Source organism: Mangifera indica, chromosome 10 (genome assembly GCF_011075055.1).
Source record: "Mangifera indica cultivar Alphonso chromosome 10, CATAS_Mindica_2.1, whole genome shotgun sequence".
In the NCBI taxonomy this organism is placed as follows: Eukaryota; Viridiplantae; Streptophyta; class Magnoliopsida; order Sapindales; family Anacardiaceae; genus Mangifera; species Mangifera indica.
The window spans coordinates 2824643-2852462 of NC_058146.1; the positions used below are offsets into that span (position 1 = coordinate 2824643).

General features: G+C 35.4%; 6 protein-coding genes across 10 annotated transcripts; 2 read left to right on the forward strand and 4 right to left on the reverse strand.

The window, feature by feature from the left end:
• Nucleotides 1-618: 618 nt before the first annotated feature.
• On the reverse strand, nucleotides 619-4533 carry LOC123226701. Of its 4 annotated transcripts, none has more exons than XM_044651237.1 (4): nucleotides 4242-4533; nucleotides 2695-3771; nucleotides 2466-2560; nucleotides 619-1341 (listed from the first exon to the last, which is right to left on the reverse strand). In XM_044651237.1, the coding sequence occupies exons 1-2, from the start codon at nucleotides 4268-4270 to the stop codon at nucleotides 2766-2768; spliced, it is 1035 nt and encodes a 344-aa protein (XP_044507172.1). In that variant the 5' UTR covers nucleotides 4271-4533; the 3' UTR covers nucleotides 619-1341; nucleotides 2466-2560; nucleotides 2695-2765. The 4 variants fall into 4 exon arrangements, with proteins under 4 accessions (XP_044507172.1, XP_044507171.1, XP_044507170.1 ...); XM_044651236.1 differs by having other exon boundaries at nucleotides 2466-2592; XM_044651235.1 differs by having other exon boundaries at nucleotides 2466-3771.
• A 7-nt stretch (nucleotides 4534-4540) lies between these two features.
• LOC123226703 (CDPK-related protein kinase-like) lies at nucleotides 4541-7515 on the forward strand. Of its 2 annotated transcripts, XM_044651239.1 has the most exons (5): nucleotides 4541-4835; nucleotides 6158-6265; nucleotides 6365-6405; nucleotides 6509-6676; nucleotides 6910-7515. In XM_044651239.1, the coding sequence occupies exons 3-5, from the start codon at nucleotides 6370-6372 to the stop codon at nucleotides 7117-7119; spliced, it is 414 nt and encodes a 137-aa protein (XP_044507174.1). In that variant the 5' UTR covers nucleotides 4541-4835; nucleotides 6158-6265; nucleotides 6365-6369; the 3' UTR covers nucleotides 7120-7515. The 2 variants fall into 2 exon arrangements, with proteins under 2 accessions (XP_044507174.1, XP_044507173.1); XM_044651238.1 differs by having other exon boundaries at nucleotides 4542-4835; nucleotides 6158-6405.
• Nucleotides 7516-8345: 830 nt separating this feature from the next.
• LOC123228234 (protein ALP1-like) lies at nucleotides 8346-10162 on the reverse strand. Its single transcript, XM_044653556.1, has one exon. It carries the CDS (start codon nucleotides 9972-9974, stop codon nucleotides 8598-8600), a length of 1377 nt encoding a protein of 458 aa, XP_044509491.1. The 5' UTR covers nucleotides 9975-10162; the 3' UTR covers nucleotides 8346-8597.
• Nucleotides 10163-11557: 1395 nt separating this feature from the next.
• LOC123226861 (zinc finger protein ZOP1) lies at nucleotides 11558-14901 on the forward strand. The gene is made up of 5 exons (XM_044651384.1): nucleotides 11558-11770; nucleotides 12413-12613; nucleotides 13051-13132; nucleotides 14036-14131; nucleotides 14234-14901. Exons 1-5 carry the CDS (start codon nucleotides 11762-11764, stop codon nucleotides 14605-14607), a joined length of 762 nt encoding a protein of 253 aa, XP_044507319.1. The 5' UTR covers nucleotides 11558-11761; the 3' UTR covers nucleotides 14608-14901.
• A 2110-nt stretch (nucleotides 14902-17011) lies between these two features.
• LOC123227601 lies at nucleotides 17012-19304 on the reverse strand. Its single transcript, XM_044652658.1, has one exon. The coding sequence runs from the start codon at nucleotides 18330-18332 to the stop codon at nucleotides 17364-17366; it is 969 nt and encodes a 322-aa protein (XP_044508593.1). The 5' UTR covers nucleotides 18333-19304; the 3' UTR covers nucleotides 17012-17363.
• A 143-nt stretch (nucleotides 19305-19447) lies between these two features.
• On the reverse strand, nucleotides 19448-27007 carry LOC123227600 (polyadenylate-binding protein RBP47-like). Its single transcript, XM_044652657.1, has 6 exons — nucleotides 26254-27007; nucleotides 21753-22230; nucleotides 20946-21028; nucleotides 20735-20865; nucleotides 20414-20510; nucleotides 19448-19962 (listed from the first exon to the last, which is right to left on the reverse strand). Exons 1-6 carry the CDS (start codon nucleotides 26755-26757, stop codon nucleotides 19822-19824), a joined length of 1434 nt encoding a protein of 477 aa, XP_044508592.1. The 5' UTR covers nucleotides 26758-27007; the 3' UTR covers nucleotides 19448-19821.
• Nucleotides 27008-27820: the final 813 nt, after the last annotated feature.

The following is a 27820-nucleotide window of genomic DNA, read 5'->3' on the forward strand; positions in this document are numbered from 1 at the left end:
CGGTAAATTTATTAATTTTTTCTTAAAATAATTATTCTCATCTTTTATTAAAATTATAATACTATTATAAACATTTAATATAAATATCAAATCATTAATATATTTTTATTAATTATATTTTAGTTAATTTTTAAAAGTTGTAACAAAACTGCTATTAAGATTTCTGAAGTAATCATTTGGTTGAAACTTTTCTAAATTATGTGGGTTTTAATTAGAATTAAATTTGAATCAAACTAAACTCACACATGACTTAATTTACATAGAATTAAACTCAAACTCAAACTTCAACTCATCAAACTTGCTTTAAATAAATTTGAACTCAACTTGTTTCAAGAGAGTCAAATTCGAATTCAATTTAAACTCAAATTTTTAACTAGTTCATTATTAAAACAACATCGTTTTAATATATATTAATCAAAACAATGTCATTTTGTGTCAAAATTTTTAGCTTGTGAACTTGACAAATTAAACACTTCAAAGCTCGAACTCGAACTCAAAAATATTGAAGTTTTAAGTTCAAATTTGAGTTTATTTTAGACTCATTTGAACTAAACTCGATTCAAATCCAGCCTTAATTTTAATATTATATTATGAATACCTATTTGCCATTGGAAATGATTAAATAGCTAAACCGGATCTTGGAAACTAAGTAGTCAGAAAATAGATCAACGAATCAAATGCCAATGTGCAAATCCGCGGATAAAAGATACAAACAATGAATGGTCAAGACTAATCAAGGTTTGATGGTAAAATTTTGGTAAAGCTTCAGCAGTACTATAGATCAATAATTTGAATCTGGAGAGAAGAAAAGAAAAGTCCAAGTAGATAATTGGGATGATGTCTCTGTGCACAATATATTGTAACTATAAAGTGGCAGGATCACTTTGGGAACTTGCCTCTTGAAATCCATCTAACTACTTTCGCAGCTGAATGCTCACTTGCTTTAGATATTTGGAGAGTTCCCGCCTCTGGAAAGTGTGTCCGTCGACCGTAGCTGTAGCATTAAAATGAGGGGCATCAGCTCAGTCCTCAGTTATACTACAATACACTGGTGACTCTTGAATTTTGTATCAAGAATAATTCTGCAGTTGGACACTGTATTGGCATTTTGTTTACAGTGACACCCTTCAAAGAGCTCAGCTTTTTGTGTGCCTCAGCGGGAACATCAGCAAAGTATGCATGAATTAAGACACTCAAACGAGGTACTAATGACTCCAGCTCAGAGCACTCATGAGTAAATGCTTGTGGTTGATGAGAATCCAGATTCATCAAAAGATTTGGCTCATCAAACTGAATCCTGGTAGCACCAGCAGCCTTCCAACCCAACCACAACCTCCCTGCCTGGTTTAGTAAAATCAATTGGGACAATCAAGGAAAGAAATATCTACAGAGTACAATCAGCAACATGAGCATACTGACTAAAATCAAGCATATCTAACATTAATAAACATTGTTCCCATATGGCTTTTAGATAGGCAGAATCTGTCTAATAATGGGATTAAGGGAAAAGGATTTCTCCACACTCTGTGCTGGAATAGACAGTAACTACAAGGAGAGGAACAGAATTAACTCAAAACTGCAGTAGAGAAAGGCAAACAACATGAAAATTCGTCGATCAAAAAATTCATAAAAAGTTAAGTAAAGAAATTATAGAACTCAGAATATTAGTCATTTGATGTATATTCGTCAAAAGAAATTCCCTTAATCGAACATCAGCAACACAAACTGGAAAACTCTGTGATACAATCCAAAAGTTTCCTATTATCCTCAATTTACAAATGTTATACTATAAGAGCAAAATCATAAAGTTCAAAATATTGTGGTTAATTATACTGCTCGAAAACATTGAAGATTAATAAGAACCCTTGTATGTTTCATTTGGTTGAGATTATGTATACCCCACAAACAAAACTTTCATTTTAATTTCACAAAATTATAGATGAACTTCTAATTTATTCGTATTTGATCATCTTATAAGTATATCATTCATGTTATAATATAATATCAATAATATCTAAGCAAACTTATGTCTTTAGCCATGGAAATGGCTGTAGTCAAATCATATGTGAATTTACTTTTAACAATTGAGAATCAATAAGATGAAATGCATCCATGTAGTCCAATATTGTGCAAAAGTACAATGCACAACCAATTAGATATATAGCAGACTATTATCAAGTGCATGCTCGAAACAAGAGCTGCTATAAACCTTTCTCTTATCAGAAAAATATTGTCTAAAATTTTGAGACAGTAAGTTAATAAACATTGGATTGAAATGGAAGTAATACAACAGTTAAAATACAATATCAAGCCGAAGATATAAACACTTAAGGGTAAAACTCATTGTGAATCTAATTGGTTTTTGGTACTAATGCAGCAATATATGCATCAATCGCTCAAATATCAGATATTATGTCATTTAAATTTCATCATGAAGATAAAAGAACTGAAAAAAGAGGGCTTACTCAAACTATAATCTCTAGAGTGCAAAAACACACCAAGTCCTCAGTCAAATCCAACCATTGAGTAAATGAAATGCATTTTAACCTCAGCCATGCCCCTTGATCATCAACAATCTTGAGTGAGATTTATCTAAGCTTGCACTCCGCAACATGAGAGATTCAACAACTCAAAGCATAAAATAATAATGATGATGATAATAAATGAAGAGACACTCATATGATCAATCTGCACCTGAGAATAAGGAACCGATTTACTTTTAGGCCACAAGAAATGGGTGGAACAAAGTTGGAGATCTACACACATCAATTTTGCAGCTTCCCATTTATTTCACGCATCAGTAAACTTGAGTTATCAACCATGCATTTGGTTCCATACACTATCTCGCTCCACAGTTCGTGCCTAGGAGCTGGTTTAAGATATCTTAATTGCTTGAGAGGTTCTGAAATAACAGATTTTCTATACACCTCCTTTGCTGGTAGTACATGTTCCCACCAAAAATCAGAGAGTGCAATTTTCAAAACATCCCAGTACTCTGAATCTCTATATAACCTGAATAGACTACTACCTTTAGGTGTCCAAACATAAAAATCCATCCAGTCCCTGTCTAAGATTTCCATTAAGCCCTGAGCTTGTGGGATATAATAAGAGGGCACTCGCTTCCATGGGGAGGCCCTTGTCATATCCCCACCAAAATACGGGCACTTGATCTCAAGCACTCCTCCAGAAGGCAAACCATAAACAATGCCATCAACCAACCCATCTGGTGAAGCCGCCAACCAATCATCTTCTGATTTTTTATGGTCGTAGACCTGAAAATTAGGAAACAAGACAGTATTTCCCGTAATCAGCTTGTATCTTTCGAGAGCTTCCTCTTCTTTGATATTGCTCCAACACGTAGCCAGGTTACCAGAAAATGGTTCAATTGCCCCAATTTTCTCTAACCAGAGCTGAACTCTCCGACAAGGCCAGAAACCAATAGCTCCAGCAAAAGTGCTTGCTGTCAGCTTATGTTTCCTTGATTCTTGCCAGTTTTTGAACCAGTGCTGAAGACTGCTTGACTGGAGAATAGAATAACTCTCACCAGATGCATAATTCAAAGAATGACAATGGCTTGAATATCCTTTAGATGTACTGTTAAAACTTTGAACACCAAGGCCGAGCCCTCTGCTAGCTGATTCTAACAAATTATGAGTGCTATGGGTTCTTTTAAAGCTAAAATCAGTAAGACAAGCACTTATACTACGTCTACTCTTGTAATTGTTATATGAAAGTAGACCAACAAGGGGAAAGCAAGAAGCAAAACTTTCACTGCCAAAAAAAAAACCTTTAGTCAGTGGGATCGAAGGAATTATCTACATTAATATGATAGCATAATAATAGCAAACTCATCAAAACCTAGATATATGAACAAAAAATGGACAATCATAAATATCTGAACGCATAACAATGGAACAACATTGCCAAAGAAATTCTCAAACATGATCAAGATTTAGGGTAAAACCGAATTATGCTTTAACCCGAAGGGGAGAAAATTTCAAACATTTTGGCCTAACGACATTCATATCATTTCTGATTACCAAAAGTACACTCTGCACCTAAACCCAAAGAAGCCGAAACAAACTATTAACAATAAAAATAAACAATTTACAGTTAAAATAAAAAATAAAAAATAAAACCATCCTAGTAAAAACACTTTTCGTGCTTCATATTGCACTTTTCACATAAAAATAATCTCATATGAAGAAAGAAAAATCATTTGAAAGTTAGCACTGACTAACCGTGGGAACTTATAAGAGCCATGATGCATAGAGACTAAAGCAGGAAAAGCAGAGAGTGGATGAAGTAAGTCTTGCGTGTTCGATAAATTTCACTTTATCATTTGTCTCCCTGAAGCCAGTAAGGGTTTTAGGCGAAGGGCTTTAGATGCCTTTAAAAAGGGGTCCGAATCGTGTTTGGAATTTACGGTATGACCCACTGCTTAGTTTCCAATATTTTTTGACCCGAAGGGTATTATAGACAGAAATGCATAAACAAAACAAAAAACTTTTTGGAATTAAAAAACCAAGCAAAGGAACGTTTACGAGACAAGTGAGCACCAACCTCATCCAAGAGTTAGAATTCGAGTCTCTACTCTCCATCCCTAAACTCCAGCTAAATGTCATAAGAAAAGTGATTCTATGTATTGAGTGAGTATGACATAAGATGATTGAAAACAATTACTTTGGAGATGAAGACTGAAAATTAAAGAACGGCGGCGTAGACGGTGATGGATCCGAAGTTATAATAATGTAAAAGTACCTCTCAATATTTCAATATCGAAACTCATGAAGGCATATATACGGTCATCTTCTTTGTGTAAGGCTGCTTTAAAGGTGTGTATATGCCTTACTGATGAGAAAATTTCCTTTTTTATTCCCCTCCGGACTCTCGTTCTGCTTAGATCTAATGAATGGATATGATAATTTCTTTGTTGTTTTTGTTTGTGTGATTTTGGTTTTTTCGGTTCTAGCTAATATGAGATTTGCAATTTTGTTTACTTCTAATTCCCTTGATTACCTCAGTAATCAACTGTTTCACATGTTCGTTTCTTTGGCAGAACTGATGCCAAGTAAACGGTGAAATACTATGTTGAGTTGTTCTTTGCTTGCGTTCATATGACAAGGTTTTGATTACCAGGCAGTGGTCGATAGTCATGTGAATTAGGGATGGCAACGGAAAAGGGCGTGGAGCAATCCCCGTCCCTATCCCGTCTCGTTATGGGAATGAAAATGATTTTTCTTCATTTCTCCATTAAAAAAAATCTGCACCCCATCTCCTTCTCGTATCTACGAGAGAAAATCTCCGTTTTATATCTTATAAATATAGTATAAATATATTAAATAATAAAATTAAGTAAAATTAAAACTGATTTACTATTTTAAATATTACAAAATTAATATATTAATTGTTTTAATATGTATAATAAAAATATAAATAAATTTGAAAAAAATAAATAATCTAAAACTATAAAAATATGTTAATATTTTAAGTAAATATATTAATACAAAGCGATGAGAACGGAGGTATGTCTTTGATTGCGAGAATTTTTTTTATCTCCATCCCCGTCTCCTTTCTTGTTTCTCTCGAAGAATTCCCTTTCCGTTAAAATCAGAGCCCATAAAATTAGACCAAAATTGTCATCTCTAATGTGAATGATATGTCTGCTCATTCCTTTATCCATCTAAAAACTGTTACATGTTGTGAAAACTTGTCCAGCTTTCGTATAATTCTACCATATGTTTAGCATTATAATATTAATCATGAAGGAGAACAGTACTATGGGATAAGCTGACCTTTAAAATGTTCAAGTTGTGGGACTGACAACAATGAAATGGCGGTCTTTTTAGGACTATCCAATGATACATTGTATTCCCAAATAACAATGTATGCTAACCATGTTTGAGGTTTTAGATTATACAAATTCTTGGTTGACGTTTGGTTTGTAGACAGAACTTCTATAAACCTCCATTAATGGATACCTGTTGCCAATGATAGGAATTCAAGTAGGCTTTGGATTTCAACTCATGAAAATATTTTTACATTTCATTTGGTACTGTTTTATTGACATTGTTCAACACATGAGAATATTGTTCATTTGAAAAGATCTGATTTGTTGATTACTTAAACCATTTACTTTTGATCATCTGTCTTGCAGGTCTTGTCTAAGACATTGACTATTGATGAGCTTTTCTATTTGAATCAACAGTTTGCACTGTTAGAGCCAAACAAAAATGGTTGCATAACGTTGAAGAATATAAAGATGGTTGGTGTCATATTTGCCTCTCAGTCTCTCTCCCTATATCAGATAGTTATTTATGCTATTCATAGTTCACGGTTCAAGCCCTGATTAGAAATGCAACAGATGCAATGAAGGATTCGCGCATCCCTGATTTTCTGGCCTCAGTGTGAACTCTATCCCTATTGTTTAAGCATTTTGCAGAATTTTGATAATCTACAGAGTAGTAGCCTCCTAAAATGCTTACTTTTCATCTCCATTGTACAACAGTTAAATGCACTTCAATACAGAAAGATGGAATTTGAAGAATTTTGTGCAGCTGCTTTAAATGTCAATCAGCTGGAGGCACTTGAGAATTGGGAACAGCATGCACACTGTGCATATGAGCTTTTTGAGAAGGATGGGAACAGGGCTATTGTTATCAATGAACTTGCTTCAGTAAGTTAGAAGTTTTAAACAAAATCAAAATTTTCAGATTAGTAGAGCATGTTGCCCTTAGCTAAAATATCTTAAAAATTTTAACCATCAAATTGGGGCTCTGTTTATGTTGTTTGCAAATTGGATGCAGAGGGCACCGAGAGAGGGGAGAATCATGCACTTAACCTATCCCCTTGTTTTTTCATTTTCGGTTAGTCGATATTTTGCTTATTTCCTTCTGAAATTTGTTTCAGGAACTTGGACTTGGTCCCATTCCACTGCATACTGTTCTCAATGACTGGATAAGACACACTGATGGGAAGCTAGCTAAGCTTTCTTGGATTTGTCAAACTGTTGCACAGGTTGTCCAGCCGAACCCTGGTGAAGACACAGTGAAGATCAAAATTTGCGATACATGTGAAAGTAATTTTCTTAAGCTTCGATGCCAAAAAAAATGCACATGATGTGAGCATTCACATCCACAACCAGCAACAACGATTGATTTTTTTCAAGCATCATAAAGTTGCAATAGTTCCCCTAACACTCCACTTCAGCCAGAAGGCTTCTCGCTCATTTCAATTCACCCAGAGGAGTTTTAACCATCCAGAAATTGCATACAGAACCTCAGGTTCAGTTTAAGGCCTCCGAAGAATTTAGTGGCAGTACAGTGTCAAGATACAATTAGTTTCCAAGTTTGTAGGTACCCAATTGATAATGCTGTTGTGTTTTCACATTTGGAAGCCATAACAGTTGAAACATGATTCAGAAGAAAAATCCTCCTCAATTTTGTGAGAACAGAAGGCTTCTAACTGAGATGTTATTGCTGTATGAAAAGCAAAAATTCAAATTTTCGTTCTTAATTGGATTAGAGTTTATTAATTCAAATACTTAAAAATATTTCTTATTGACAAACATCTTATTAGCCAAACCATATAGGAAAAATAATAAAAATATCTATGAAGCTCTGGTTCAAACCTCTGCTAAATACAGAGTATTTTGACAGAGATTAAGCTATGAAGATGATTTGAGAGAAGCATATACAATGGAGAAAATATGTCAAGAAATTGAAGATGCATTGATTAAAATGATTTTCTCATAGAAATCAGCTTCAGAGATAATTGAGCTGACTTGCCAAAAAAAAAGATAATTGAGCTGATTAAGAATCAACATAGAAATACCTTAATAAACATATTAGCTGCATTCCAATAACAATCAAGAATTTTCAGAAATGCTACGAATAACTTAACAAAGTGCACATATGTATCAGGTGCAACAATTCAAATGTGTGCATTTACCTTCAAAATACAAGACATCATCATGCATCACAAACATAGCTCGTTAAGCTTATGAAAATGGACATATTACAAGACTACTCTCAGAGTCCATTACAGCTGAATCACCATGAATTAAGAAAACGACAACTTCAACAAAATTTGAATCAACTATGACAGTACTCACTCAAACCTGGCATAGTTAGTCATATTGTGAAGTCAATATACCATAATATCACAGTTGATCAGTTCCATTAACTTCTTTTCTAACCATGCATGTTTGTCTAACACAATGCAGAAGCAACTTCACGGCGAAACATCCTAGAATCAACTGTCGCAAAGATAGGTGAACTCAATTTAATGAACAAAACCATTATGGCAGTAGATAGTTGTACATCACCACTCCACACAAATCAAGATTAGCTAATTTCAGAATTCGTTATTAGATTAGTTAGCCCCATCACCAACACAATAGTTCTTACAACAAAAGATCTATGAATTTTTCCACAAAATCTACTTCAAATACTTAACAATATGGGATATGACAGAACTGAAATTAATTACACAACATGCTTTTTTGATGACTGATGTTGTATGAGAGATGATGGTTAGACTTAAAAGGGCATATCATTACAAATTCAAGTAGGTCCCTAATTCAAAAACAACATCTACTATCTGGTTGAAAGCCTTTGATGCAAATCATCAGCCAATGCATGCCTCAAGCTCTCCCCAAAATAATAAAACTGTTTCTCGCTCTCAAGCACCCTTGCAGGAGACCCACTCTCATCTGGCTCTTTCCAAGGCTCCGGCTCTGGCTCCCTCGCAATCTGACACAAATTATGCAAAACACAACAAGCAACAATAGTCTGGGGTGCATGATTAATTCCCACATTCAAATCCTGCAAAATCTTCCACCTAGCTTTCAACAACCCAATTGCCTCTACCACCATATTCCTCCCTTTCATCAACATCCCATCAAACAAATTCTGGGCAGGCGTCCCAGCCCCATTTGGTGAAAATGGTGTCATCAAAAATGACAACAAAGGATAACACCAATCCCCTACTACATATGGCCTCACATTGTGACCTCTCACATTGAGAGCCTTATCCCACACAATATCGCCTGAAATCAAACGATTATACAACAAACTATCCCTAAAATGTGTGCTATCATCAGTTCCACCTGACGCCTTAACACACACATCCCAGAAAATCTTTCTATGATCAGCTACAACCTGAAGCAAAACCGAATTAAACCCATATTTACATCTATACTGATTCTGATTCCCTGGAACGTGCTTTACTTGTGCATTAGAAATCTTAACATGACTCCCATCAATAGCCCCGCAAATATTCGGTAAAGATGTTAATTCCTCAAATCCTTGTGTCGTTTCAATTAGACGACGCCTACTAATAGGAATTTTAATAAACTCTGGGTACAATTTCGTGGCTAAAAGGCGAGTGACCATATTAGTAATTTTCGAAATCAAGTAGGGTTCAAGAGAATACCGAGAAGCTAGGGTTTTCGCAGAAAGACCGTGTGCAAGACGCGACAGAACCATCGCAACGGCATAATCGGACGGCAGAGAGAGATTCGAAGCCGCGATGTAGGGTTTTAACTTCTCGACGACGGTGGTGAACACCGGATAAGACAAGCCGTATAAAGACCGCCAGTGAGCTTCGCGAAGCGGAGCCTCTAACGACCAGATGTGTTCCGTGGTAAGAGCTCGGAAGGCCGAGACGGAATAAGCAGAGGAATCCGAGGCTGAAATGGGATCGCTTTTGTTATTAGAAGAAGAAGCCGCGGTGCCCGATTTCCCGGCGGTTTTTTTAACGGTTGAGAGGAAGGAGAGGAGGGAGGAGAGGGTGAAGAAGATAAGGGGTGCGGCGGAGGAAGAGGACAGGAGGGAATTAGCGGAGGTGGAGGCGGTGGACGAGGTGGCTGAAGAGGAGGCTGCGGCTGTGGAGGAGAGGAGGGAAGTCGTGGGGTCGAGGGAGTTATGAAGGTGAAGGAGGTTTGAGAGCATTAACATGAAGGCTTCATCCATGGTGCTTTTGATTCTATTTGAAACAGAATGAACTCTTTTAATGATTTAGGGTTAGGGTTTAACGGAGTGCGGTCGTTGCAGTGGCCAGCGAGGCGTCACTGCGGCTGGAAAGAGCCGAATTTTTTATACAACGAAATGAAGGAATAATTAAGGTATTCGAATATTATATTGGCTGACGCAATTTATAAATGTTTAATGATTGAAATTTATTGCCTTTTCTGTTGGCCTTCATTTCAAGTCCTTTGCTTTGATTTCACATAAGATCAGATTGGTGGAATCTGGATTGGATTGGATTTGATTTATCTACCTGAAGTATGATAAAATGATCATGTAAGTTTGAATTTTTTATTTCAATACAACTATGCATAAAGATTATGAATACAAAAATACATGTATATTTGTAGGCTAACAGAGTTATTTCCACTAGGGATGATAATTTAGGCCCAATTTTAGGGGTTCCAACCCTAACGGAGAGGAGATTCTCCGATAAAAATGGGAAAGGGGATGGGGACGGGGATAAAAAAAATTTTTGTAATTAGGAACAGGCTGGGGATGGAGATACATGTGTACCCTCCCCACCCCGACCCTTCCCCTCCCAGTCTCTTTATATTAATATATTTATTTAAAATATTAATATATTTTTATAGTTTTAAATTATGTATATTTTTCAAATTTATTTAGATTTTTGTTGTGCATATTAAAGTAGTTAATATATTATATTTATGATATTTGAAATAGTAGGTTAATTTTAATTTTGTTTAATTTTGTTATTTAATATATTTATATTGAATTTAGAAAGTATAAAAAAAATATTTTTTTTTTACAAGTACGGGGAGGGGATTTTTTTCCCGCGGGGACGGGGAAGGGATGGGGAGGGATTTTTCTTTGCGAAGAGGGGACAAGGATTCATTTTCATCCCCATAGCTGGGACGGGTCGGGGACGGGGATTGAGATCCCCTCCCCACCCCTCCCTGTTGCCATCCCTAATTTCCACCCACAGTTTGGTTTATTGACAAAGTTTAATCCATTAAATTTGAAAACTTTAAAATGTCACCCATCTACTAGTACTATTAGTGAAATCCGTTAGTAATAAAGGTATTAATGTAATTATATTTCAGGTTAAACTCGAAGAGTATCCCTTCGAGTCACATTAACAAATTTGACGAATCATAATAAACTGAATCCAAAGCAAGTAGAAAAACTATCACCCTAAACACTACACATAGCTTCTTCAAGTTGTTCAAGTTTATGAGAAACTTTTGCTGTGTTTGAAGACTTGATGTTGTAACCCAAAATTGTCAAGAGCTCATCCATCCCTCCATCAGTTGTCGCCATCGAGTCATCCTCCTATATCTTGGCTTTCTCGAGGTTTGATGTTGAATTGCAAGTGAGTTGAGTTGGTTATGCTCTCTCTTCATGATGGGTATAAAAAGGCAAACAAAAACTCAACGAAAATGAAAATTTTTGATTAGGCTGTTAGCAGGGTGAAGAAATGGATGATGGGTAAGTATATGACTTTTCCAAAACTAAGATGACGGGAATGTCCTTTAGCATTTCAATAATTTAGACGGCTTGACGGTGGCTTATGAGTTTTGACAAATCTGAACCCGGTCCGATTCAAAGTCGATTCTTCCATTTGGAACCAATCCCGCTGCATTTTGCAAAGGCAGGGAAAGATTTAGGGTTTGGAGCAAATTATTCAACAATTATCTATCATTTTTCGTAAAATTAACAATATTTTCTTCAAATTCTCGCCATCAGCTTCTCCAAAACTCTAATTGGGAGCCATGACTGAGGTATCATCTTTGTTGCCAATCGTAAACACGATCACTGTTCTCTATTCTCTTTTGTGTACTTCAATGGGTATCACATGTTTTCTTTTGGCTGTTAATGCCTCTCAAACTGATAAAAAATTCAAAATTTATGCGCTTAAGATTCTGATTCGGCGAGAGTAGTATTGGTTATTATTGTCATTCAATTGTTAAGGCAAATTTTGGTTACCAATTGGGAAAGTAGAGACTAACAGTTTGAGCTTTGTTTGATTTCCGAGTATTTATAAGTGCTTTTGGTCTGATTTGAAGCTCGCTAGTTTTTAGACAATTACGATTCTCTTTTCTTATATTTGATTGATGTTAATGTATTTTGGTGTGTTTTAAGCTGTGAATATGACTCGCTTTGACTAAAACTTGTTTGGAATTCTAGGATTCTTGTCATTGTTGTTCTGTAAGAATTTTCTTTACTTTGATGTCTATTATGAGCTAATGAGCATTAGTTTTTTAGGTTAATGAATTCAATTCTTTTTCCAATTTCCTTACAGATTTTCTTTGTTTTGGTTCTATATATTGTTAGTTTCATCATTTCAATTATAATTTTACTATTACACCATTTTAAGAGATGGAATGAACTGATTCGGTTCTCATTCTTTTTTCTTTATATAGTATTGGGTCAGCCAGGGTAACAAATGGTGTGACTTTTGCAAAATCTACATATCAAATAATCCTTCAAGCATTAGAAACCATGAGCTTGGTCAACGTCATAGGGAAAATGTTCGCAAGAAGCTTGCTGATATGAGGAAAGAGAATGCTGCCAAGGAGAAGGAGCAAAAGGAAGCAGCCCGTGCTCTTGAACAGATTGAAGCGGTAAGTGATTATTAGGAGCATTTCATTACATAAATTATTAGATCTATAAATTTCTTTGAAAGATGGTGGTTCTAGCTTTGAACATGGATCAAGTTAACTCAACTTTGATAGGCTTATCTGTGGATGGATAGAATATATGGTACTTTAATGTATAAAAGTATACATGTTGAGTTGAAGAGTTTGGCTTATTGTTGTTTATTTCATGTCCTGAGACATTAATTCATAGAATAGTTATACCACCCAAATCCATGCAGTTCTTGAGGCAGGATAACAAAGAATGTTTTAAAAGCAATTTGACAATTGATTGAGATATAGCTTGCACAAGACTGGTCAGAGAATTCCTTTGAATATAAACTTGTACTAAAGTAAATGTGTGCCGTTACTTTTTATTTTTAAAATTGATTGTGTTATTTTCTTTGGTCTTTAACATCTGCCAGAAAGCCAAGCGGAGCTATCAGAAGGATGTTGCTAATCTTCAGTCCAGACATTCCAATGCCGATGCTCTAGATGATCAAGAGAGTAAGTATCAAGTATCTATAATATCAGCAAGATGTTTAATCATTAGCTCTGGTATCAAGACAAGAATTGACAATATAGAATATTTTGATTATGTTTCATACATGGTAGGGACTCTTCTCTTCTCATGTAAAGTTTTATATAAAAGGTCTGGCGATGAGTTTTTGTGATCCTGGATACCATTTGGGTGTACTGTGCACAAAAGGCAATTTTTGGTTGAACTGAGCTTTGTGCAACTTAACTGCTCAAGCTTGATTTAATAGGCCACTTGCTCAGGCTTGAGAAAGACTCTTGCATTTTGTTGAGGTTCAAGTATAGTTTAGTCTGATTCCATGTGATTCTGGCAGCATGATCCCATAAATCATTACATCACAGAGCTTTAAAAGTAGAAAAGCTGTCATAGGATTGTGTTTTTTTATTTGCATTTGTAGGTTTTTGACTTTCGCTAATAGCACATACTTAATTATGAGAAGCTTTTTCTTTTTCATGCTTTAGGCTTGTGATTAAGCTTTATTTGGGTTTTGACAAATTTGAACTTGAAAAGCTCAACAGTCTGTTTCCCTTTCTCATTTGCAATCTGGTGGTAGTAATATTTTTTATCCCTCTGGTTGATTAACCATGTTAGGTTAACAGTTTACCTTGTGTTTTTAGGTTTGACTACTATTACTATATAATAGGACAGCAAAGTCCTCCTTTGCTTCATTCAATGCAGCCGGTATCTTGTAAAAGAGTCAGGCAGTGAACCAAATGGACTTTGAATATATCAGTTCCAACATCAGTTAATAAGTAATATATGTGTCTGATTTAATTTTAAATGTTTCGATAAGCATGATTATGCAAGTGTTTTTGCAATTATTTTTTTCTTGATCATGTTAGTTTCAAACTGATACAGCTCACTGATGACAGAATGGGATATCGACAGCACTTCAGGCTATTACTTCAATTCCAGCAACAGCCTTTACTATGACCCAAAATCAGGCTTTTACTATTCTGATGCTATAGGTATGGGATCGTATAATTAAACTTTTGACCTCCTTAAAATTAAACTTTTTGATCTGGAGCTCTTTTTGTTGTTTTTGTAAATTTACTCGAAAAATGAAACAGGCAAGTGGGTGACCCAGGAAGAGGCATATGCCACAGCTCAGAGTTCTGGGGATCCCAAACATAAACCCACAATGAAAGGTCCATTACCTGCTGCAGGAGCAGGACCAATTAAGGAAGATAAAGATTCTGCTAAAAGACAAAGTGGTCCTGCACCAGGGCCAGTAGTTCCAGCTTCACTGAAACCATTGAGATCTGTCAAAGGTGCTCCGTCATCACTAACTGTCAGCAAGAGAAAAAGGGAAGATAATAAGCCAAAGCAGAAAACCAAGACTGTAACTGCAGAAGAAGCAGCAGCACTTAAGGCTAGGGAGGCTGCAAGAAAGAGAGTTGAAGAGAGAGAGAAGTCATTGCACGGTCTGTACCAGTCTCGTTGATACAGCACTGCTCCAGAATCCTTTATTTCTCTCACTGACGTGGGAAGGCTTTGCTTGAATGTGGTAATAATCACATTCTATGCTTGAGTGAAACCATTTTCTCTTATAATGATTTTACTTTCACAACCATAATCCAATAACTGTTTGTCTGATTAGTAACTCTCAAAAATGAAAGTGCTCTTTCTGTTGGATCAAGTAAAAGTAATTTCCCTGCTTAGAGTTTGTACATTACAATCTAGAGAATACTAGAACAAACCTTGTAGTTGTGGAATCATTTAATAGCCTTAATTCTTTCTGAAGTTTGCATCTTGAACAGGAAAACGAACACTCTTCTATGGATGCATTTGGTTATCCTAATTGCTTGAAAGTGTCAAAAAGGCTTGTTTCTTTACATGTTTATATTAAATATTGTAAGGCCTATGCTTCCGCCTAGACGGTGATGCAGCATTGGACCTGGACTCAGACACAGACTCGAGAATTTGATCAGAATCGTTGACATCTCTAATTATATAGTTTTTTTTGTTTTTGTATGTTAATATGTAATTTTTGAGGAAATAAATGTTTCTTTTATCACAACTTAGTTAAGTAACCTTTTCTTCTTCACCAAACTAGATAAGATTCAAATTGAGTTTAAGTTTGGGTCAGTTTAAATTCAGTTTGATTTTAAAAAGCCAAAGTCAAGTCTAGGTTCAAGTTTGACGAATTCCTATTATACAATCGTTTTTATCTTTGTTTAAGATGTATGTGGCATGTAAAAAAATACTAGCCTTCTAAACTTATTCAAAAGGGTTGTCTTTGTTTCCAAATGCTTTCTACTAGTACAGCCATTATAAGTGTTGGCAACTCGATTCATTAATTTGCGTATCTCTTAAACAAATGCAGTCAAAAGTTTGCATTCCAAATCAATGGAAGAAATATTTGATGATGAAGAAGCTCTAAATATGCATAGAAGTAAAGCAACATCATATATCATGATTGAACCAAAAACATGTACAATTAGTTCATTACAAAAAGGGTTCAAACATGAGAGTAAGAGTTTAAAGGGTTACAAAAGATAGTTTGAATGATAAAAGAAGCCGATATTTCAAGATTAAACTTTTGACTATAGTTTTACAGTTGCTTTACAAAATAAAACCATGAATAAATACACTTTCTTTTAGCTTTTTTATTACCTAAAAGATGCTAATGAGAAGTTGTTAGTATAAATGATGAAGATCAACAACTTTGAAGCAACTGAGATGAACTGATGATAATCAATAATCAGTGGTACTCCATTTCATACTATAGATTTTTGATCACACTCATCAAAATCATGAAATGCGCAGCTATTATTGTCACCAACAATCACGCAATTGAGGCTGACAAATGTACACAAAATTGCTCAACAACACCCAATGGCTGATGGATGGTTGCGGATCCAATTCTAATCTTAGAGTATTTATGGTTCAATTATCGATTCTACGACTATTAAAATCAAATCAATTAAGAATATTATTTTAATATATCATTAAAGATACTTAAATCCCAATTATCCACTTTAAAGTCATATCATTTTATTATTTAAACTTTTTTTTTAGACGGAACATTTTAAACATCTCATATATATTATTAAAGAATTTATGAACTGAGCTTTTGGTACTTACATCGCTGTACCTTAATACTAAATTAACGGTAGACCATTAGTTTAATTTGATTATGCACTTGAAAATAGTTTTTAGGGAATCTTATGTCCACTTTCTTTCCTCTTTTTCCTTCTTCCCATTCATGGCAACTTTTTGAGTACAGCTGCAGCCCTATGGCTGCACACACAAACAAATATAATAGAGAGAGAGAGAGAGAGAGACTACATTATAATTTAAAAGGCACCACACATGCTTAAAGCTAAATTACTTTTGAAAACAAAACAGGAGCCCTCCTTCATTTGGCAAAAAAAATGCAGCAGCTGGCTGTAATATTTGTTTATTGTTGGATTACCTGTTTGTTCCCATTTGATTCTCAAATAAAATCCCCCTCCTACCACCAATTACTCAAACCAACTTTATACTGTTTTAATCTCATCATTCTCATAATTAATCCACACCCTTATCATTATATTTTATGCCGTTCCCTCTCTGTCTTTCTTTTCAAACCCTTTGTGATATAATTCTCCATGCATTTAGAGTCTTACCAATCTTTCCATCTGGGAAACCTCCCAATAAACCATTCAAATTAGGGAAAGAGCTTTGTAAAAACACTGTGTCCCCACTTGGGAGATTAAACATGGTAAAAAAGTGAATTTCATATATGAGTATAAGTTTAAATTCGATATAATTCAGTAACGGATTTATAATTACTAAACTAAAAGAATTAAAAATATTATCTTGATGTGTCGGTCAAAAAAATTTAAATCCAAACAAATTCTTCATCTTAAAATTCTACCATTTTATCACCCAAATCACCTCTCTTATCAATAATACAATTTTCTTACAGCTTGGGTCCATTTCATAGACAGAGACACCATAAAAGGCACAAATATACTTACATATATATAATTAACGCCAAAACATGTGTATATATTATCAAAAAGAATCATATGAAATTATATTCATCAAAGAGAGAGATGTAGAAATCTGAATCATCCATGCGCCAAAGACCCAACACCTCTGCAAATGTCTTGCACACCAGGTTTTGTGGACTGTGGGTCGATCCCCCAGATGAGGAAGGCTTCATTCATGACTTCTTGGACCTTATGTCAACCAATAATAATACTTTAATTTTTAATTTTTTAATAATTTTTTCCGATTTGTATTAAATCGACCTGCCGACACTATTCCAAGGCTTTGGCACGGGGCATTACAGTAGCCTGCCGTGGCTCCGCGGGCCGTGCCAAAAAAGCCTAAGCATCCCAACAAACCTTGCTTGTATGGCAAAAAAGTCTTCCTCTTCGACTCCTCCGACACCGCCCGGTTCGCTGTGTAATGTAACTCGTGAGCCGATACCAGCCCTCTCCGCCGAGAAATTGAACCAGAGCTATCAGTTGACCAGAAGATCGCATTCTTCACATCCTCTGGCTCTTTGTTAATAGTCTTGGACAAAACTGAATACTTTCTCAGAGGATTCAGGCCTGTGGCTCTTCTCTCTGAAGCACTTCTGAACAGTAAGAAATCCTTGAGCTTCCACATTTTGTAACTCTTTGAAAATGAAATGGCGGAAAGGATTGAAGCTGCATAAGATTTAATTGAATAGTTGTTGTTGTTGTTGTTATTATCCGTCGCGGAAGAAATCATCTTCGCGGTTGGTGAAATCTCATCATCTTGCTCGTAAATTATGTCAGTGACTTTCACAGGAGACAAAGATCGAGTTCCTTTACGAGAACAACTTAAAATCGAAACCCTTTCTCTGCTCCATTGTCGCTGTAATTCCTGCATATTTTCTACTTCAGGATCTTCCATTTTCTGAGAAACAGTAGCAATTCTCGATTCAGATTGGTAATGACTCGATGGCTTAAGAGGTCGAATCTTGCCGCTGTCGAAGAGCTCATCAGCAGACAGAGAAGTTCGGTTGAGTTGACCGCTGAAGTTAAACTCAAAATCTTCATCTTCATCGTTGTAATGTTGTTGAGCGGCAGCTAAGAAGAAGTTGCCAAAACGTTGAGGAGTTGAAGAGGCGGTGATGTAAGGCGAAGAACAAGTGCTGTCGAAAATGAAGTCCACGGCAGGAACTGGCATCACAACCTCCATCTCCATTAGAGGGAAACTAATGGAATTGAAGTAAGAGTCGTCGATAGGAAAAAGGAATAAATTGAAAGAAAAGGAGCCTCTATAAATCCACGCTCAGCTAAGTATGGGCCTTAATTACTTATTAAATGTTAATCGGATGCAAAAAACTTTCAGCTATTGCTAGGGGGGCAATGGCAATTAGACAACTGTACCATAGAGCTCGGTCTATGCGGTTGATGCTGGGGAGATTAAAAAAAAAAGGGGATCCGAGCTAGAATCACAGGCAGCTGTCCTTCAGTTTCGACTTCTATCCAGAGCCAACCTAACACAGATAGGTTTCACGCCTAATTTTATGGAACCAATCGATTCCAATTTTACTTAGATAGGATCATAGGACAACTTGATTAAGAGCCATATAATTAAAGAAGAGTAAAATTTTGCTAATACGATGGAATTTGATTGGCCACTTTATCACATAAAAATTAGGCAAAAAGTGTGCATTTAACATTGCTTTTGAAGTAATAAAGCCCTTCTATTAGCTCGCTTTCTTATATTGATTTCAACAACTGAAACAGATACAAGGTTGCCTTTCACTCAGACCAATTGGACAGAGACTAGAAACAAGTTAAGCCATTGACATAGGCAGAAACGCTGGACTAGATGATTTATGAGCTGTATGTTATTGTTCGTTTTGTTACTTAAAGAGAGATGAAAGGATCCACTTGTGTTGAACAACTGGCAATTATCAATGGGGGATTTTACTTTCAATGGAAATTATTGGCCGTTCTGGTACTCTGTAAAAGATGCTAAAAGAAGAAGACCGCATTGCTGTAACATCATTCGATATTACTAAACAATCTCAATCCATCCTTCAAAATTCTATGAAAGCATAGACTCACGGTTGTTTTCATCTGGAAGCATCAAACTAGCTTTCATTCAATAAGCTAATTAAGCTAATACAGCAAAAGCTAGTAATATGCAGAGACTGAAACAAAATATACAGCAACATCTAGTGCACTACTAAGTTGCTTAGCATTTTCCCATGACACAGATTGATGAAAGATCCTTCAGTATAATTCTATTGACATGGCAAAAAAATGCAATCCATCAAATGTAATATAATAAAGTAACACAGAGGCAAATGGTCAAGACATCTTAATCACTACTATTCCAAAAATTTTACCTAAACAGAGACAAAAATGAAAAATATTCAAAACCTTTGAAGTTTTATGCGTTCTTCCTCGAGTTATAGTTCAGAACAAAAAAAACTTGAACAAAGTTTCTCACTTTGTAAGAATCCCTCTCTCGCATACCCCCAAAAAATCATAAAATAATAATAGTACAAATCTAAACAAACCTCCACAATATTAAATTATTCCAACTATAAAATTCTGCAAACTACAGATTTAACTACGTTCGGGGCAGCTAAACCAACCCTACTTTAATTTTATGGGCTACATTATAGGGCATTCATGCAAGTTCAGAGTGCATAATTTTGGAAATACCCATACCCCTCTTAAGAAGCACCAGGAACGGCAGTTGCAGCAGCATACATGCTTGGATCTTCATTAGGCGGCATGGCATATCCATTCCCACCATAGTAGTGACCTCCATAATGTGCCCCATTATTCCAGTGGTTATGAGAATCTGGTCTCCACTGCCAAAAGCCACAAAATTCAAGAGGGAAAAATTAAATAGGACGACAACCTGATAATGAACGAAGGAGGAAAAACGGGAGGGGAGGGAGATCATTTAGGCTTTAATAGCTCTTCTCACAATAGTGAAACATAATTTGTCAGACATTAGCTAAAATTTTGAGCCCAGTTACAATTGAGGAAATAAATCGAATAGTAATTGCAGAGAGTAATAACAACTTAAAAATCTTGATCCATGGAATAACTCAAAACATAGTAAGGTGCAACTACAATCATTACATCAACATGTCCACATACACCATTACATCATGCACCACTAAGAACATGCCATTCATGTAAACTTGAACGCAGAAAACAAGAGCAAACCCCAAATTGAAGAAAAGTGACTTATGAGAGGGCAAAAGGAGATAATCACTTAATTATAAACATGCGCTTTAATTTGACCAAATTTACCTGCTTGTTCCCAGGATTGCGACCCCAAGAAAGACGAACGGTTTGCTTGCCTATAACTGTCCCTTGTAACTTTTGCAATGCATCCTCAGCATCCTTTCTGTTAGCAGAGACAACAAACAGGGATCAGTATGAAAAAGTTAAACAACCACTTTTACCAACAATCACATACACAGAGATCCTCCCAACATTAGTAACTAACATCAAATATAATCATTCTCCCAATAAAGCAATGTAATCAACCAATTTCATGAGTAATTATTTCCTCAATAATTGTAATTATACTTCTACTGGACATAATTTCAATGTGGTAAACCAAGGTACCTGTTTGCAAATTGAACAAATCCACATCCTTTACCAACTGGTATTTTCACAGAGACAATTTCACCAAACTGAGAAAAAGGCTCCCTCAGATCCTCATCAGAGACATCAGAATCAAGAGCCCCCACAAATATCTGCAACGAACATATATTAAAGGTAAATGAAATATGTAGGCTTAAGGATGATTAGCACATGACAAGAGAACTGGACTCACAGTCACATTATTTGACTCGCCATCAGATTGAGAACCCTGGACCCTAGCCCCATTTGATGCATGTCCACCAGCCAAAACAAGAGCTAATTAAAAGAAAATAAAACAAAATTATCAAATTAATAATCATACATAGAGAGATACAGCTTTCAATGATAACAAGCTTAGCAGTCATTAGTGTAATAATAAACAATAGTAAATGAACTTCTCCAAAGAAACCAACAATTCAAGAGACCAAAACTATGAATGGCATCAAAACATAAATTTAGACGAAATAAAGATGGATGAAGGTTTTTATACAGTGCAGCAACAGACTTAGTAGTTAAAATCACTGCTCAAAAAATTGTGTCATGCATTGACTGTCCCACAGGAGCTTTTAAAAAAGGACTGCTCAGCAGGTGCAAGACCATGGGAGAACATTCTTTCACAAAAATGAATTCCACGTGTGCACAGGATCATTCTAAGCTTACTCATTGGTGAACATTCACCTGGTTAGGAAGGGAATTTGATAATTTTTAGTAAGCCTAGTATAAGAGAAGACGATTGTAAGTGGAACAGTGAGAATCCACAAGGCTAACAATAACATACAGTATTATGGGTTCTTTTTTTGTTACATTTTTAGGCAACAAACCATATATTTGCAAAATGACCAATCACAACATAAAAACTACTGTTAAAGAGTGATTTAATTCGTTATAAACACCTAGACTAATAATTCAACTCCAGACCAGAACTTAATAGGAACCAAAAGCTACCACAAAGTCTCCTAGTTCAACAAGCATTTATAAAGCTATGAGCATTGCAGCATACCTTGTGAGGAATACTGTTGTTGATATCCAGAAGCCTTTTTGGGGGTTGCAATGTCTATGCGCATGGGCCTACTTGAACAATACACCCCATTCATTTCAGTCATGGCCCTTGATCTCTCATGTTCATCACCAAACCTCACAAAACCATAACCTTTTGGACGGCCAGTGTTTGAGTCAATGATAACTTTTGCTCCTTTCACAGATGGATATTTGCTAGAAAAAGTCTCCAGCAAAATGCCATCAGTAACATCTGAAGCCAAATCTCCTACAAATATGGATACATCAGAACCAGAATCTATTCGCCTTTCACCTGCAAAGGTTGCCCAATTAAGACGAAATGGCTGCTCAGTGTTTGGCATCACAGAACCGTTATAGCTCTGCACAACTTTTTCAGCTGCTGCACGCGTAAAAAATTCAACAAATCCATACCCCTCTGACAGGCCAGTATGCTTATTGCGTATAACTTTAACATTTGATACCTGCACATCAAAAAGCAAAACTCTATCAGGGAAATGGGAAAAACAATAATTCTCTCTCTTTAGGTAAACCTAAACGGACAAAAGGAACAATCAAGCATCTCTTTTCTGATAAAAAATACCCACAGGCTAGCAATATGATTGATGTTACACTGATGCATGATAAGTTGATGAGTGTGCAAATCATGAACTTATTTTCAGTTAAAAGAAAACAAAAGACACAATTATGATGCAATAACAAAAGAGATCAAAGCATTAAGACTGAGGACATTGTATTAAACTTGTAATTTTAGATCATACTATTGGCGAACCTCAATCTAATATCTTAAGGCACTGAGCTTGCAGGAATTTGAATTTCTAACTATCCCAACCTTTTTTTTTTTTTTTTCATTTTTATCCAGAGCCAAAACCATTTCTAGTAGGTTCAGTGGAGGCCCACTGAGTGAACAAGTTACACTAGGCAACACAAGATAGCCTCTCTCATCCATAAAAACATCCTTCCCTGAAAATAGACGCATTCCATCTGAGCTCAAATGTGCAATGACAAATGACTTTCTCCAATAAGCTAGGTCAAACCAGCAGAATAATTCCATTTCAAAAGCTTTTTATATGACAACAAAACTAAAGGGAATAAGGTTTGCTAACCCAGGGAACGGTTGCATGATGTTGTAAAATGCACTAGAACATTCAACCTATCAGGACTGATGTGTTAGATTAAGGTAATTGCCTAACCAATCAGACCGGCCAGTTTCCTGATTGTTGAATTTCAATTATCAACTTATTAATCTACTCAATCAAAGTAATTACAATAATCATACCCACAGATTATGGTTGTGCCATAGAAGGTATTGCAATAGTCTCATCACCTGAAGCACAAGGAAAAGGAACACTTTGGCAAAGAAGTTTAGCATATATCAGTCAGAAGGGCTTGACTAAATTAAGCAAACAAGGGTTGCTATATGGAGACAGAGTGGATAAATTGACCTTTTGTGATCATTGTGTTTATGAAAAGATGTACCGTGTGAAGTTTGGAATTGCAGTGCATCATTCTAAAGCTCTTTTAAGACTATGTACATCCGAATACTTGGGGTTCTTTGAGATTTCCATCATTTGGGGTCGTAGGTATTATATGAGCATTGTAGATGACTATTCTAGGAGAGTGTGGGCGTATTTTTTGTAATCTAAAGATGAACCATTTCAAAATCTTAAAAGTTAGAAAGTGTTAGCAGAAACTTAGACAAGGAAAAAGGTTAAGAAGCTTATAACTAATAATGGTTTTAATTATGTAAACAAGAAATTTGATGGCTTTTTGCAAAGAACATGGTATCTTGAGACACAAAACAATTAGGAAAGGTCCTCAGCCAAATGGTTTAGCGAAACACATGAAAAGAACCATTTTGAAAAGAGTAAGAAGTATGTTGTCACACTCCGAATTGCCAGTTCAACTATGGGAAGAGGTAGTTCACACTGTTGTCTAGTTGATAAATTGAGTCCCTTCTTTAGCAATTGGCTTTAAAACACCAACAGAGCTTTGGTCTAGGCATTTAGCTAAAAGAAGAACCTAAGAGTTTTTAGCTTTACAATCTTTGTGCATTCTAAAGATGAAAAGTTACATCCAAAAGCCTGGAAATGCATTTTCCTTGGCTACCCAAATGGTGTCAAAGGATACAAGTGTTGGAATCCAATCTCAAAGAAATGCATTATCAGTTGTGATGTTATTTTCAAGGAAGAAAAATTTCTTAAGGTGAAAGGTTCTAAGGAAGAAAGTAGTCCAAATGGTAGCACATCATCTATGGTGGAGTTGGAAGACAAACTTGAGTCTGTTACCCAAGTTTCAAAATAAATGAAATGCACTTGAGCATGAAGTATATGAAGAAAGAACAGGTCAAAGAGGAGGTGCCAAAACTTGTTGTAAATGATGATGGAGATGAACACCACAATTTGACAACCATGGCCTAGGGAACTATCAGCTAGCAAGGGACTATACCAAGAGATCTATTAGGCCACCTAATAGACTTGTATATGTTGATTATGTGGCTTACACCTTGCAAATTGAAGCAAAATTGGAAGACGATCTAAGGTCCTATGAGGAGGCCAGAACAAGTGCTAATAGTCATCTATGGGAAAAAGCTATGGATGAGGAGTATGACTTATTAGTGAGGAATGAGACTTGGTAAATAGTCAACAAACCAATGGGTGGGAGAGTTATTAAACAAAAATTGATTGACAACACAAAACTAGGCATTTTAGGAGTGGAACCAGTTGGATACAAAGCTAGTTTAGTTACTAAAGGGTTCACCCAAATTGAAGGAGTGGATTATACCAAAAATTTGACAACCATTCAAATGTTGTTGACTTTAGTTGTCCAACTTGACATTGAGTTGGAGCAACTTGACAATGAGTTGGAGCAACTTGCCATTGAAACAACATTCCTCCATGGGGATCTAGAAGTGGAGATCACGATGGGACAACTAAAGGGTACAATGTGAATGGAGATTCTGAAAAGGTATGCCTTTCAAGGAAATCATTGTATTTTTTGAAGCAATCACCACATCAAAAATATTTTGATAGCTTCATGATCTTTGATGGTTTTAAAAGAAACTAGTTGCCTCTACATGAAGAAAATTGACAAGATTGTTTTCATCTACTTTGTGGGCTATTTAGTGGCATGTAAGGACAAGGTTGAAATTGAAAATTTCAAGAGTAATAGCCTGAACTTTAAAATGAAGGCTTTAGGCACTATTAAATGAATTCTTGGAATGGTTATTCAAAGAAACAAGAAGCTCGACACTCTAACGGTTACTCAAAAGGATTATGCATAGAAAGTTTTGAAAAAATTCAACATGAACTTATCTAAACATGTACAAACTCCTTTTGAGTATCAATTTAAATTGTCCATATGCCAATGTCCTCATACAATTGAAGAGAAAAAAAATGGCACAGGCTCCATACTCAAATTCATTGGGAAGTATAATATATTTTATCATCTATGCTTCTATGGCCAGAATTGTCATATGTTGTGCATGTGGTTAATAGGTTTATAATTAGTTTGGGGAGAATTCACTGGGAAACTCTCAAATGGATGAGGGGCACCATTGACGTTGGAGTTGTTTTTAGGAAAAGCGAAGGAAAGACTAAAGACTTTATTTCCAATTTCGTCAATGACAATTATGCAAAGGATGTTGACCGAAGAAGATCAATAATTGGTTTCGCTTCTATTGTGTACCATTGAACTTCAGTACGTTGCAATTATTGAGGCAACCAAAGAAGCAATCTGGTTGAAAGGTTTATATGAAGAGCTCAATTTCAAGTCAAAAGTTGTGAAGTTGAATACTATTAGCCAAAATGCCATTAGCTTATGCAAGAATCAAATCCATCATGATTGCACAAAACATATTATTGTGTGTTTACACTTTATTTAGGATTTGGTGGAGCAAAAGGAGATTAAAATTTTCAAGGTGGTTGTGGTTTACTAATCCATTCACTTTCAATAAAATTATTCTACATTGCAAACAACACTATCTAAAACTACTATGTTAGTATCCAAAACTACACAATTCATGTGCTTTTCCATATAAAAGCAATTTAACCAAATATCCACCACATAGTTAACAAAAACCAAAAATAAACACCATAAAAACAGAATCAATAAAATTATATATACGTACTTTTGATACACAATTTGTGCGCACAGATGATGTATCATCATATGATTGAGTGAATTTGAATTAAAGATAAAATAATACTCAATTACGTGATTACACATTATCTATATTCACAAATTGTGTACCAAAAATGTGCACACGTCATATTGCTCAAATTGAATTAAGAACTAAAACCCACTACATTAATTGACTTAGAAGCCTAAAATGAACCTAGATCCAACTAATCCAAAACCCTCTATTCATCCTAACATGTTGTCATTATCAACAATAACTCCAAAAACACACCCATTTATAAAAATTAATGAACCGTCATTCAGTAGCATATAAATAGAACATAAGATTCATAAAAAGCTAATTTGACCTGGCCGGTGTGAGAAAAACAATTATGAAGATAAGTCTCGTCCATCCAATGAAACAAGTCGCCGATCCAAATCGTCTTAGTCTCATCATTAGTATTATTACCATTGATAAATCCGTTTTGTTTATGGTTATTATTATTGCCATTATTACCATGCTTCCCATTTTGATAATGGTGTTGTTGTTGCTGATAATACTGATGGCCACCGCCGTAAGCCGCCATGTAGTGCGGCGGATACATCAACATCTGTTGCTGCATCATGGCCATCGTCGCCGCCGAATAGGGGATCATTCCCATCCCCATCCATTGCTGAGGATGTTGATGATGATGCAGTGGGATCCACTGGTAAGGCCGAGCCTGCTGTTGCTGCTGCTGTTGTTGCGCCGGTCCCATTGTTGGTGCTCCGGGGGAAGCTCCACCACCACCAGCTGTTGCAGCAGCTCCTGTAGCTGCCGTTGTTTCTGATGTAGTGTTCACATCATCACCGCTGCCGGTGGCCTTTGACATCGCTGATCTGATTGATGTGACGTGATTTTGATTCGATTAGACAAAAGATTCCACTCTCTCCCTCTTCCCTTTTTAAACTTTGTGGATTTGTTTTGTTCCAGGCTCTGTTATTCCGAGCAACAGACACAAAGAAAAGAAAGAGAGAGAGGTGGAAGAGAGAGTTAACAAATGAGTTTGTGTTAAGGTTTTAAAGGAAGGGAGGCTGAGAGGGTGAGGGCTGTGGGATCTGGGTTGAGTTTTACCCTGCCATGCGGTTGTTTGGGGTTTAAGGCCTCGGGTACGGTGATCCTCCCACGTCCGTCACTTACGTGTACGGTCCTGATTCAACCTTCCTTTTACTGGCGTTACATTAATTCCAATTTTTAGTATTCAATGATATATTCAAGAAGATATATCACGAGACAATTTTATCTTTAATTTATATATTATTTAACTAAATAATAATATATTACTATAATATCTAATTTAATATTAAAATTAGTGTTTTAATTATTAATAAAATTATATAAATAAATAATTATATGAAATTATATGGTTAAATATTTTTTTTATTTCAAATTTAAAACTATTTAATTATATAATAACATATCATTATTTAGATATAAAATTATATATATATATATTTTATATATATAATCATACTACTTGATTATTTAGTTTCATGTTCTTCCTTTTTTCAAATATTTAGTGATACCAAATTTTAACTCTAACGATATATTAAAATTTTAATTTAATTTATTATTTAATAATTATAAAATTCATTGTCAAATCTATAATTTATTATACTTAATATAATTAGTTGGATCCTAAAATATAATTATCCAATTTATTTATTTTATTTATAATGGATATTAGGCTTGTTTCCTTTTCACTTCTCCAATTCATACACCTATAAATTCCCAGCATTCACTTTTACTTAAAAAAATATATATATCTCTATCAAGTTGATACATGATTAAAGCACCAATACTATTCTCTTATGTTAAATGTATATAATTATATAGAGTGAATTATTACATCCTCCTAATATTTTGGAGAATCACAAATTTGCATACCTTAAATT

Bases quoted from the DNA above. Each gene is read 5' to 3' on its own strand.
- LOC123226703 (XM_044651239.1), top strand. From the start codon at position 6,370: ATGAAGGATTCGCGCATCCCTGATTTTCTGGCCTCA. The intron at 6,406-6,508 runs GTGTGAACTCTA...ATTGTACAACAG, and splicing joins TCCCTGATTTTCTGGCCTCA to TTAAATGCACTTCAATACAG. The intron at 6,677-6,909 runs GTAAGTTAGAAG...AATTTGTTTCAG, and splicing joins TTATCAATGAACTTGCTTCA to GAACTTGGACTTGGTCCCAT.
- LOC123227601 (XM_044652658.1), bottom strand. From the start codon at position 18,332: ATGGAGATGGAGGTTGTGATGCCAGTTCCTGCCGTGGACTTCATTTTC.
- LOC123227600 (XM_044652657.1), bottom strand. From the start codon at position 26,757: ATGTCAAAGGCCACCGGCAGCGGTGATGATGTGAACACTACATCAGAA. The intron at 20,866-20,945 runs GTGAGTCCAGTT...TGTTCGTTGCAG, and splicing joins GCGAGTCAAATAATGTGACT to ATATTTGTGGGGGCTCTTGA. The intron at 19,963-20,413 runs GTAAATTTGGTC...GGCTTTTGGCAG, and splicing joins GCAATCCTGGGAACAAGCAG to TGGAGACCAGATTCTCATAA.
- LOC123226861 (XM_044651384.1), top strand. The intron at 12,614-13,050 runs GTAAGTGATTAT...AACATCTGCCAG, and splicing joins CTCTTGAACAGATTGAAGCG to AAAGCCAAGCGGAGCTATCA. The intron at 14,132-14,233 runs GTATGGGATCGT...AAAATGAAACAG, and splicing joins TTACTATTCTGATGCTATAG to GCAAGTGGGTGACCCAGGAA.
- LOC123226701 (XM_044651237.1), bottom strand. From the start codon at position 4,270: ATGCATCATGGCTCTTATAAGTTCCCACG. The intron at 3,772-4,241 runs GTTAGTCAGTGC...TTTTTTTGGCAG, and splicing joins GGCTCTTATAAGTTCCCACG to TGAAAGTTTTGCTTCTTGCT.
- LOC123228234 (XM_044653556.1), bottom strand. From the start codon at position 9,974: ATGGATGAAGCCTTCATGTTAATGCTCTCAAACCTCCTTCACCTTCAT.